This window comes from Alligator mississippiensis, chromosome 10 (genome assembly GCF_030867095.1).
Source record: "Alligator mississippiensis isolate rAllMis1 chromosome 10, rAllMis1, whole genome shotgun sequence".
NCBI classification, from domain to species: domain Eukaryota; kingdom Metazoa; phylum Chordata; order Crocodylia; family Alligatoridae; genus Alligator; species Alligator mississippiensis.
In genome coordinates, this window is record NC_081833.1 from 34062335 (window position 1) to 34075570 (window position 13236).

Here is a 13236-nt window from a genome sequence, read left to right on the forward strand (position 1 = left end):
GATGAAGCGGGACAGATTTTAGATTGGGTAGCAACTTCTCTTCAATGATGCATTGCACTTCAGGTCAGCCTGCGTACATCCCTGCCAGCCTAGTACCACACCAGCACTTTAAGGCAGCAAAATAATAAGGGAAAGAAATCCTGGAATTGTCATCTCCCTTAGTGAAGTGAACAGCAAGTATTTCTCACAGAAGGATCCAAAAACTTCCCCCATCCTTGAGGATGTACAGGTAGACCAGAGCAAAGATAACAAGCAAGTAAAACTAGTTGGGCCCCAACAAAGCAATATATATGTACTGCATTAAACACCACAGACAACCCCTTCTCATGTATGGTTATTACTCTCAGGATCCTCAAAGAGTTGAATTTTTCTTTGCTCTACAGCAGGTTCAAACCACCCCCTGCCTCTAAGACCTGCTTGCTGATCCAAGTAGATAATTACTCACCGGACAGTCTGCAGACAGGTCCAAGACACAGTGCACCACATCTTCAGTTCCCGATTCTGATCTGCACCTGTGATGAGAAATCTCCAGAAAGGAACCCTGCAGGCACAAGAGAGGTAAATCTGGAGGACTGCTCTTTAAAAGCAGGTCTAGTCCTCCCTGTAAGGACTTCCTTGCAAGGAAACAGTTCACATACTTGGCCAGTTTTGTTCCACACTCCCAAAGAAGTTTCTACTTCATAAGTAGATTAGACCTTCACATTCTGGGGCCTTCTCTCTTTAGAGAAGTCAAAAACTGTCAAAAGTGAGTTGCTCTTATGAACCAGGAATGAAACTTAGGATGCTATGAGGCAGAATAGACTGGCAAATAGCAGAAGCCTAAAGGATACCATTCCATCCAGAAGTATTTTCACTGACAAGTTCTCCATATCCATGAACAGAAAGACAAAGGAGGCAGGGTAGAATTGTATTTTATAGATTAACCAAAGTATACGTAGGAATAGGACAACTTCAGGCTGCCCCACAGAGCTGCAACTATGCTCTCATCATTAGAAATGGAGACTTTGTTGCTAACAAGACAATATGTGTACAGACACAATCACTAAGTACAACATACACATGCAGTTATAAGGATTCTTCTTAAAAGCTAGAGTTAAGAGACTTGGCTACATGCTGCAGTTCAGGATTCAGACTTACTCTGGGTCTTGTTTTTTATGATTGTCACAGAAGAGCAGACAGGAAAGAGGCTTCCCATCATGAGGCTTCCATTCATGGAGGCACCTAAGAGAAAAGCAGAGAAAAGGTGAAAAGCACACAAACGCTTGCAGAAACAAGGGGTTCTAAATTAGATGCATTTAGAGCACACAAGAGCAAATAAATTTTTGATAAAAACTATCGCCATGATTGGCCCATTTGTTGACTCTTCACAGAGCAGCTAAGAGCTAATGGATTTCTCTCATTACAGGACAGTACAAGGAAGCTTGATCTACTACAACCTGTGCAGTATCTCTTCTACAGACAGGACTTTTGATGCCAGAAACATCAATTTAAATGATTTGGAAGAGCTTAGGCACAACAAATGACACTCAGAAATTTTACAGTGCTCTTCAATGTCAAATATTAACCTTCTATCTCCTGCTCCTTACATTCTGAAAAGGAATCCAACAGAAGTTCAGTGTTACAGAGCTGCCTCTCACGGAAAGGAAACTTTTTTCCTTTGTAGTGGGACCCATTGTTTTCAGCTTCTTAAGTTACCTTGGCTCATCCTGTCCTTCAATGTAGATCTGCCAGAATTTGACATAGCCGTCATGACTTGCTGTGGCCAAAACTGTTCCATCTGGAGAGAGCGCTCCCTCACTTAGACGCTAAACAAGAAACAGGAAATCAAAACCAGTCATTCCATAGCTCCTCAGGAAAACAGAGTGCTGTTTCAGCTCAGGAGCAGCAGACTTGCACAGAAAGCATGGTAGGGTAGCAGCTTAAAGGAAAAAAAAAAGCCTGTCAGTTTCAGCAGTGTCTGCAATCAACAATTTACTCCTTTACCCAAGAAATTACAAAGCAAATTTCCATTATAGCATTACGATCATGTCTTTAAGAGAGCTAGTTAAACCTAATGGGCATTGCCGGTAAATGAGCTGATAGCAGAGGGAGGCCCCACTCTCTTATAAGCACATTTAATTTCATTTCTGAACCTGCTCAGTCTTAATTTCTGCAGTCACTGACATGTTCACAATAGTACTGGACCTCCGTGCTTTCTGCTTAAGCAGAGATTTGAAGTGCACAAAAATACACATGCAGGGGGAAAAAAAAAAAAAGAGCTGTGCAAGTAAAACATAACATTGTCTCCTTCCAAGCCTAAATGCGACCCAGCCCAAAGCACTACATTCCATGGCATGCTCTCCAATCAGCCCAGTGAAAATTAACCAAAAAAGTCAGCAACTCACAATTCAGACAGAACATGTTCAAAGAGAAATGGTCACATGCTCATTTAAAAAAAAAAATCCTTCCTTGTATTGCTAGCGTCAAAAATGTACTGCTGATGAAGAAGTGTAAATGAGAAACCTAGAGTTTAACAGTGATGTACATTTACTTATTTTCAAGCAGTTTGGAGCAGAAAACTCATTTATTTTCACTCACTTCCTACTTCTAAGGTCCTTACTGTTCAAAACATCACCTGCTGGATACCTAATCCATAGGCTGGGTCCATACACAGCACTTATATATCAGTCTAGCCATCTCAGTTAGAGGAAAGTTTTTTTGGCTTTTTTTAACCAATACAGTTATACAGATATAACCCTTAGCATGGGCATAGTCATACCAGTGTAAAGGTGCCTTATAGCTTATTCCTGCTCTCAATATAGTAATAAGCTAAAAGGCTAGAATCCAGCTTTCCTGCATCCATGCCTGGTAGTTGTATCAGGATGACTATTTTAGGATAATGGAATTTGTACAATCTCTAGACAACCTTTAGGAATATTAGGACTGTTAATTTTTCAAAACGTGACATGTCAGTTGCTGACAACAAATGGGGGCTCCATAAGCAATTAGGAACCATTCCCATTAAAAAAAAAAAAAATCACAGCTTCATAGATTGTAAGGCCAGAAGGGACCTTGGAAGACCAGTGGGTCCAGCCCTCTGCACCAAACACGAAAGCTAACTGGGGGTCAGGTGACCCCAGCAAGGTGCCTGTCTTGTCTCCTCTTGAAGATTTCCAGGGTAGGTGATTGCACTACCTCTGGAAGGAGCTTTTCACCATCTGGACACCCTGAACGTGAAGAAGTTTTTCCTAATGTTGAGCCTAAATTGGTCTTCCAGGAGTTTCTGGTCATTATTCCTAGTTTTCCCCTTGGGTGCCCTGGTGAACAGCTGATGTACTCCCCCAGTGTAGCGGTAAGCTGCTACCAGGTCCCCTCTCAGCTTTCTTTTCTTCAGGCTGAAGAGTCCTAGATCCCTTAGCCTTTTCTTGTATGGCTTGCTGTGTAAGACTATGATCATACGAGTGGCTCTTCTCTGGAGTCTCTCAAACTTGTCCATGTCCCTGTTAAAGTGTGGTGCCCAGAACTGGACGCAGTACTCCAGCTGCTGAGTAGAGCAGAAGCAGCACCTCTTCCTTAGTTTTGCTGGAGATGTATCGATTGATGCACGCCAGAGTATTATTTGCCGTACTAGCTACAGCATTGCACTGACAGCTCATAGTCATATTGTAATCTATTATTACCCCCAGGTCTCTTTCATTTGCGGTGCTAGTCAGTTTGGTGCCATAAAACCTGTAGGTGCATTGGGGGTTGTTCACCCTGACGTGGAGCACTTTACATTTCTCAACGCTGAACTTTATCAGGTTCCAGTCCACCCAACTTGCTAGCCTGTCTAGGTCCACCTGTATCAGTAGCCTATCTTCAAGCGTGACCACGCTCCCCCATAACTTGGCATCGTCCGCGAACTTGGCCAGTGAGCTCTTCACCCCCACATCCAAATCGTTATGAAAGGTGTTGAAAAGTACTGGACCAAGCACCGACCCCTGCAGGACACCGCTGCCCAAAGTGAATTAAATCACTTAAGTCATCTGCACACTTCCAAACTATTTTATAGGCATATAATTTTGAAGGCTGAACCTTGCAGAAACTGACAGCACCCCCTTCAAGGGAGATGCACTTAGTTGTTTGTATTCATAATTTAACTACAGGCAACCCCCTCCCCCCTTAGCGCTCTTAATTGGTTCCTGAATAACCAAGCATTACCGAAAGTTTTTGATGACCCAAGATGGCAACCATAAGCGTTATTTATGGGCTAATACAATAATTCCGAAGGGTTATCTTTGACTAGTCAGTTTGCAGAGCATTCCGAAATCAGGACTTGACTAACAAAATGTGAGAAGGTTCACACAAGAATTGTCCACCAAGCCCTGCAAAAAAGAAACTACAGGACAAATCTGAGCATTTAAAAATGGCTGGGCCCCAATACACTAGAGTAGTTTAAAGAAGAGATGTTCAACCCCCAGCCCAGGGGCCAGATCCAGCCCTTGGTACTGTGTCATCTGGCCTGCAGGAAGCCCTGTGGGACATGGCCCTGTGCACTAGATTGGACACATGTGGAGTTGCAGGACCCAATCCCAGCTAGATGGAGCCTGATCCTGGCTGGCCGGGGCCCAATCCAGAGCCCAATCCCAGTGTTCAGGGAGGATGTGGGGCCTAATTCAGATTGTGGATCAGCCCTGTGCTATCCATCTAATCTGCAGGGCCAAAACAGTGAGCACCACTGGTTTAAGAAGTCACCAATTTGTTTCAGGACTCGTAGCTCCACAATACAAGCAAGCTCATCCTACTCAATTAAGAAAGGGCATTTCACGGGTCTGCCTTCTGACACTACTTGCTCTCACCAACCTCACAGTCGCTGGACATGAAAGGGATACAGAGCAAAGGATTACAGTCCAACTCTAGCTGGCTTGCCTTTATTTCATCAAGTGATCTGAATGTTATTTATATTTAAGTGTTTAATAATGCCAGACAGATGATTCATCAGCTTGGCAATGCCAGAGTCATTCATTATTAAACCACTCTGGGTAGCAGGACACCCTGCAACACCATTACTCAAAGTATGGCAGGAGCTTAGCTTTCAGTCAAGGATGCTAAGGACTCATAATGTACCACAGAATGAAACTGCACTTTGGCAAGCACCCACTGACTAGCAAGAGGCTCTAGTGTAGCAATAATGATCCTGGCCCTATAGTACTGTTCTGAAAAATGTGATTCCCCAAAGGAAACACAATTCTGAGATAGAATAAAAGGATCTGAACCAAAGGCAGAAGAGCTCTTACCGTGCTGTGGCCTTTCACCACAATGAAGCCCTCTTTGATGTTGGTGACCTCCACTGGCCAAGAGCTATCATTGGCTCGGATTATGTCCAGATCCCAAACCTCTGCCTGGAAAAGAATGAAGGTGGATAAGTTGTTAGGGTAGCTTGTTATGTTTAATGCTTTGGAGTTGTACCTGTACCTAAATAGTGTTTATATTTAGCCTTATTTAATCATTGCTTAAGTTTTGTCCTTATTCACTTTTTGTTTTTATTATTAGCTGGCTTTGAGTTGTTTTTGTAGAGCTCATAGATGCTCATTATATCTTTTTTTTTTTTTAATCACGGTAAGAAGTTCTTTTAACATAACATAGCAATGGTCTTGTTACCAGCTCCAATTAACTGAACTTGGCACTAACCAGTTGAATCAGGAGGATGAAAGGATTGGATATGCGCTAATGAAACTGATAAGGGAGACCTAAAGGACAATGCCCAAAGAAAGACAGGAAAAAGGCCAAATTAAGAGGTGTAATGCGTCTGTTAGACAGCGGAATATGCTGACAGGATAAAAGACGGACAGTGTGCTGACTGCAGAGAGACCAATCCAAAAGCGAAGAGTCAAAGAAGTGAAGTTGAAGAAAAGCATAAAAGAGGGAGTAAGAAAGTTCATCATTTTTGTCATAAATTCAGCCTTCAACACTGTCTGAACTGTCCCAGCCCATGACATACCCTTTGCTTCCAGGAACTGAGTGGCCGTCTTTTCTCTTGAGCAAAGTAACAACTAGGATTGAGTGAGATTATTGTATTGAATGTTTTTCTCTCTCCCAATACAGAAACTGCTAAGATAATACTTGTTGTACTAATAAAGTTAGACTTTGATTTTAAGACACTGAGTTGTCTGCATATAAGTTAAACTTTTATTTTAGGACCCCAGGTTGTCTACATTTGTATTTCACATTCCATTTAAGGGTTAATTGTGCTTTAACAATCCCTAAGCACTATCTGGTGGACAGTGGTGCTAACAAAGTGCATGTACACACTTGCAAAGTTGTTCCCAAGTCCCAACTGGTTCTTTATATTTCCACACCGGTCAAGTCCACCCCCCTTGCAAATTATGCTACGTTGATACCCCTCACTTAGAGTCAACTGCCACACTATATTAAGTTTGCTATTTTGAAGGAGTATAATGATACTGTGCACACACAGGCAAAAAACTAAATGAGGTTTTGTGTAGCCCTACCACCTTGCAAACTTACATTTTCCTTACTCTCCCCCTGGCAGATGGAACCCATTTGGTGTCACTGCTTTTCAGAATTCAGTCCTGCTCCTAATTTTATTACAACTTTTTACCTTTATGTACTAGGTGCAGTTTCCCCAGAGAATCTCATTTTCTGCCTGTTTCTAGTCTCTCTCTAAATTAGTTCTTCACCAATCTTCTTGTCCAAATCCTTCAGTGTCATCTACAGACCTCATTGATTGAGCTTGTTACTTCTAGTACTAAATCCCTGAAGGTGATCCATAAAATGGCATACAGAAGTGGACAAGCAAAATAGGAGGCTGCATTACACTGGCATAAAGTGATGAGACGCCTTCCACAAGAAGAACCCACCCCTGAGGTCTTTGCTTTTGAGTCTCTCTCTCTCTCTCTCATACCCATTATCTTCTTTTGACAGTCAGCATTCTATTCTCCTCTCTCTAAAATAAGAATGACAGAACTACAATTGAGAGCATATAAGGAAAAAGTCACATAACAAAGTTATACTTGGTATTCAGAAGTACCCTAGAAAAGATGATGCAACACTGAACATTCTTGGTTAGCAGAGTCCCACTGAAATTAGTGACTGAGGACCTGCATTTAGCCATTTCCCACTAGCATTCATGTTCCATGGGGGCAGGAGTATGCCAAATACACAAAACTTAGTACAACAAAAGTCTACAAAGCAATGTTTTCAGCCAATCCACAGTGCCAAACCTGAACTTCCATTTGCTCCTTTCCCAGTTTAAAAAGGAATGTTGGCTTAACATTAGCCTAAGCTGTCAGGTCACACAGTGCCTGCTCTCTTCATTTCCACTGCCTAAGAGTGCTAAAATTCATTACAAATACCTTGGTTTGCTATTATGATTCCCATATCAGCAACTGTGATAGCTGCCACATGAAAGTTATTCCAGCCCCAATGGGACAGAGAGGTGGCTGACTGACCACATATCAGATTGGCAGGGTGTTCAGAACAGCCCTTCTCATTGAGTTGTGGCCCACTATGAAGTTTGAACTCTGTGTACTAAGCCATTCCATGTAGACTTTCCTCCATACAGCAAATGGGGTTTCTGTGGAAGGAGGACAGCTTCCAAGGGATCCCACCCCCTTTCATATCATGCAGAGATGGTGGCATGCACAACACTATTGCTGTCTGGCAGATAGAGGTGCTCGATCCTCTGCCGTTTCTTAATGGTTTTCTAGACTTAAACAGCATTAGGGGAACACAAAGGCTGTGCAATGAAACAAGCAGAACAAGACAATACTGAGGTTGCTCATGCAAAATTACTTTTTCCCCCCTCACACAAGCATATCCAGACTATTATGATCACGCTGCCTTTCTATAGGATCCCTGCCTCATTCAGTGCACAGGATGGGAAGTGCTCAGCACTTAAATCGCCTCACAATGCACAGCATTCATGCACTTTTCTGAATGGGCACCCTATGACTCAGACCATAGTTTTTCAGTCTCTCAAGAGACATGATGAATCAAATGTATCCTCACAGCACCCTGTGAAGCAGGAAAGTATTATTCCTATTTACAGATGGCAGAGAAGCACAGAAGGATTAAGTGTCTTGCTAAGGCCCAAGAGAAGCTTGAAGCATACCACATCTCCTAAGAGTCAGTGCTTTGCTTGATCCACAAGATTATCCCCCCCATTCTTGTAGACTCCTTCCTGCCTTGTTCACTACACAGTCCACCTTCTGCACTTGCACAATACTCAGAACTTCAACTTCATTCACTTTCTGATCTGGCACCCAATAAGACCATATGCTGCAGAAAAAGAACGTGATCAATTTATCGTACTAATCCAAATACTTGAGGGGCAAAGTTAAAGTAAAATGGAAAATAAATTACATTGAAACTTCACAAATTGCTTCTTCAGTTCTCTAGGCTAAACAGTTCTATTATTTGTAGTCCCCTCTTACATGGAAGTCTTCCATGCCTCTAAGCTTTGTTCCTCTTTGTTTCTGCTATGCTCTTTTTTAAATAAAGTGTTGAGAACTGGACATGTTATTTGAGGAAAGATTACCAGTTATCTGTATAATGACATTATATGCTATGTGATTCTCAATGCTTTTCTTAATACATTGGCTTTTTGACTGTCACTACGCTTGGAGCAAAAGTTTCCACCAATGTGACAACAGTGACGTCATGGGTGGTCACAGTTAATTTAGAATATATCCTGATGATCTTCTCCACACACAATACATCTACAATGTTGAGCTGGCTTAAGTGTTTCAGTTTTTTCAGAACTTCAACATGAGACAGGCATGTCTGGACAATGTCATTTCTGCCCTATTACACTAACCTCTGTGAAGAAGTGTTTCTATGTTTAGTCACCTAAAAGCATGTGCTTTTAGTGCTCAAAATCATTGTTCCAGACATTTTATTATAAACAGCACCATGCAGCTATGTTGGCAAAAGAATCCATCTGCTGTAATCAAAGCAACAGAAAAGGACTTGACTGAACTGAGAAAAAGGCTGCTTTTATTTTACAAAAAATACATCACACTATGAATTTTATTTGGTGCTCACAATAGTGAGGATTAACAACACTGGCTAACAGTCAGAAACAAGCATGCTCCTTTTTCATCGTCACTACTGTACAAGTGTCAAACTTGTTCTGAAAAGGCCACTACACATTGGCAGTGTGCTATACACTACACGTTGCAAGTAGGCTATAACCACTACATTCATTTCACATGCAATTATATTCTCTCCCCCTAGATATAACAATAAGAAACAACATGTCAATAAGACCCACAGGCCTCCTTACCCTGTCCTCATGCAGCAGCGCCAGTATTTGGCTCCCCTCTTCACTGCTTTCCTCATTCTCATCTGGAATGAAGGGGCACCATATGATCCTCCGAAAGTTGTTCAACGGGGTACCATCAGGTCGTTTAATGTTCACCAGGATCTCCTCTCTAATTATAATGTTAAGGAACTTGCACAGTTTGGGCTGTTAGTACAGTTTACCAATAATCTGCTCAAGTTGAGTCCTCTTTTGAAGTCTGAAGTTAATTAGCACTTTTTGGATCACTGAGATCCAAAGGAAAACCAGTTAAAGGACTTTTACAGTAGGGAGGCTGCTTTTTTCTGCTGCAAAGAGAAGCTGACAAGGATCTATGTATCTTCTGTATGTTTCACTTACTGTCTACATAAGAATGGAATAGAAAAGTAAAACAGGGAAATATACTTAGGTTACACTTATACGCACACAAGTGGAGTGAAATTCTCAGCTGTTTAGGTTGGAAACTGAACTAGCTTTGGGCTGTGTTATTTCAGCTAGCACTGGGAAAGAGAGGCAATGGTAAGAGATGCAAGAAGGATATCCCAGCCAAGTGACACATTGGGGTGCAAGGGCTCTGTCCTGCTCTGCTTCATTATAGTAAAATGGCTTAACTCAGTCACTTAAAGGATCACTGCCATGACCTATTAGGCAGTGCACTGCATCAGGCTGAGAAGTGCCCCAGGGAGCCCAGTAGGGCTAGAGACAACACTCTAAAGGTAGTCTTGCCTCCATCAGTGGAACATGAGCAAGTACCTCCAAGAGATCATGAGTGTGCCGTTTCAAAACAGGAAGGTGGAGGGCATTAGGGGCAATGTATGCATGAGACTGGCTAGTCCAAAGGGTCACTTTTTAATTCAGTCAATGGGAGAGTAAAACTAGAAAGACCATTTTTGCCTGCAGCAATAACCACAGGGCAGAGCTGGACCATTTAAAATTCTGGTTCTCTGCAGAGGCTTATCATAGACACTAGCAAGATCGTAAAGGGCCAAGGCTTTATGGAGACACCCTCTCTAAACATTGACTGGAGACCGCTAGTCTAAATTATGGCACATAAAGGATAGGCTAGCAATTCAGGCCAACCTGGACAGGCTCGCAAGGTGGGCATATGAAAACCTGATGATATTCAACACAGAGAATTGTAAGGTGCTCCACCATGGGAGAAAAAGCCCACATCATACTTATAGGCTCAGCAGTTCTACACTCACTAGCACCACGACCAAAAGAGACGTGGGGATCATGACTGGCCACAAGATGAACATGAGCCACCAATGCGATACTGCAGCCAGCAAAGCAAATAAAACTCTGGCTTGCATCTACTGATGCATCTCAAGTAGACCAAGAAGTCATCCTCCCTCTTTACTCAGCTTTGGTGAGGCTGCAGCTGGAGTACTACATCCAATTCTCAGCTCCACACTTTAGACAGGACATTGAGAAGCTTGAGAAAGTCCAGAGGAGAGCCACGCACATGATTAGAGGTCAAAAGAACAGGCCTTATGAGGAGAGGCATGGGACTCTTCAGCCTGGAGAAGCAAAGACTCAGGTGGACTTGGTGGTGGCCTATAAGTATATAAGGGGTGGGCATCAGGAACTGGGAGAACATCTGTTCATCAGGGTACCCCAAAGGAAGACAAGGTCTAATGGTCACAAACTGCTGGAAGACTATTTTAGACTGGACTTAAGGAAAAACTTCTTTACCGTCCAAGTCTCCAGTGTCTGGAATAGACTTGCTGCAGAAGTGGTGCAAGCACCTATTCTGGATACCCTTAAGAAGCACTTGGATGCTTATCTTGCTGGGGTGATCTGAACCCAGCTGACTTCCTGTCCCTTGGGCAGGGGTCTGGACCCAATAATCTCATGAGATCCCTTCCAGCCCTAATGTCTATGAAATCTATGAGGTTTGAATCAACTCTATTACCCATGATCTCTGCTCAACTGATTCACATTCATGTCAGTCACCACAGTCACATGACCTTTAATGGAAGGAGTAAAACTATCCAGGCTCTTGTTTGCTAAGTGCTTGCTTGTTAAGCCCCTGAAGCCCAGCCTGATTTTCTGCTACATTAATGTGTCATCACTATGCAAATACTGCCACAGAGCTGGCTTGATCAGATACTGGATTTTCCCATTAACCATGGCTAGGCGCCAGACAAAGAGGTTGCCAGCCTCATCCAGGCAAGCTAGCTGATTGGAGTTGAGATGGGCGAAAGCCAAGTCTGCCACACCACCCGTGAATCCTTTCAGCAAGGTTCGCTCAGCTGTGCTGACACTCAGCACACGCACCATGGCGGAGCCATTAGTGGCACCTACAGAAGAGAATACAAAAGAGAAAAGTCACTGCCTGCCATCAGGAAGTTCTTCCATGGACTCTTCTTTGATTCCAACAGTTTCAGTACTCATCCCTGCCAGCAGCCATTCTGGATAGTATGCTGACAGTCCCTGTCAGCATACAGTGTGGTACAGTATAATACAGTACTTCATACCACATCACACTAAGGCATTCACCTTTGGTGGAGGAAAAAAGAGCCATCACAGCAATGAGATGGATTTGCTGCCTTGTAAATGCTTGGCTCAATTTCATGCATCTCTTACGATCTCTCAAGCAGCCAGCTGTATGTTATCCTCCTTCCCACACCAAGGTGACCTTGCTCTGATGCAGAAAGTTTGCCTTAGCTTATTTGGAGGGCAGCGATATTAGGATTTGTATTAATGGGCAGAATTCTACTGACAGAAGTGTCCATAACCAACTTCAAGGGTTTATGCAGAACCTTAAATATTCACCCTAAGCTGGCAATTAGGAGAAGAGGCTTTCAGCAATTCAGCAAATTCCAGTAGCATTAAGTAATGTTAAGTTTCAACTCAGTTTTTCAGAAATCTGAGATAAAGCTTCACAGAAGCTTACAGACAGTTACATCCTCTACTGGATGAAAGTAAAAAATTACATGCATTCATATAGCAAAGTGGGGTGTATAGGGCCAATGAAAAAGAAAATCAAATGCAAGATACACACCTGAACCCAGGAAATTTCCCACTTCTACCATCCAAACCACTAGGCCTCTCTAACAGACATGTCCTACATTCTACTTCCAGCTTTCCACACCCACCTTGGTGGGAAAGGGCAGGCCAAATATATCAATGGCCTCCGTTTCCAGGGCTACAAATTCTACTACATCCACACCTCAATACAAAGGCATTAGGCATCTTACAAATACCTACAATAGAGCAACCACATCTAACAAATATAGACGGGAAGCAACAGTTTCCTGACAACTATGTTCTCTAGAGCAGGAGTTCCAACATTTATGCACCCAAGGGCACATTCGAATTTAAAAGAAAAAGCAGCGGGTGTCAATATGAATATTAAAGTATAGAATTTGATCAATCCGATCATCTCATCCATTACCTAAAATTGCATTAGATCTGCAACTTCAAAATGCAGCTTCCCTTTTCTTACAAAATATTTGTTGGAATAATGATTTTTACCAATCGTAAAAATGCGCACAGGCACCTGAATAAGTCTTGTGGGGGGCACCATGGCACCTGCAAGCACCACGTTGGAAACCACTGCTGTAGAGGGAGAGTGCTAGGTGTTAGAGAGGGACAGCATGAAGGGAGACTCAGAGACCTCTGGTGAGGCAGGAGAAAGAAAGGCCACTGTAGATGATTAAGCGCGTCCAAAAACTGATCGCATTCAGGCTGGACAACTTGGGCTTTATTAACAAGGTGCATCAGCTTCTTGCTCCAAAGGGAGCATTCTGCTCTGTACTTGCTTCATCTCTTCTGAAGCTTCTCTTAACCCCACAACTGCTCTTAACATATGCAAATAAATCAGTCTTAAATAGTTTTGCACTCTCTTGTTACTCAGGGCCTATTTTTGTGTTTATCCATGGAGAAGAGGTTTGTTTACAATAGAAACATTAACTCTAGAGAGATGAACTCTCAATAGGATGGAACCAGGT

General features: G+C 42.7%; 1 protein-coding gene across 3 annotated transcripts in view; it reads right to left on the reverse strand.

Moving 5' to 3' along the window:
* The window catches only part of EDC4 (enhancer of mRNA decapping 4), a 65062-nt gene that overhangs the window by 35710 nt on the left and 16116 nt on the right, over nt 1-13236 (reverse strand). For all 3 annotated transcript variants that reach the window (XM_059713629.1, XM_014599273.3, XM_059713628.1), the window contains exons 5-10: nt 11394-11583; nt 9266-9413; nt 5256-5360; nt 1696-1805; nt 1138-1221; nt 446-541 (exon numbers count right to left, since the gene is read on the reverse strand). In XM_059713629.1, the coding sequence (XP_059569612.1) occupies nt 446-541; nt 1138-1221; nt 1696-1805; nt 5256-5360; nt 9266-9413; nt 11394-11583 (733 nt within the window). The remainder of the gene's footprint in view (nt 1-445; nt 542-1137; nt 1222-1695; nt 1806-5255; nt 5361-9265; nt 9414-11393; nt 11584-13236) is intronic.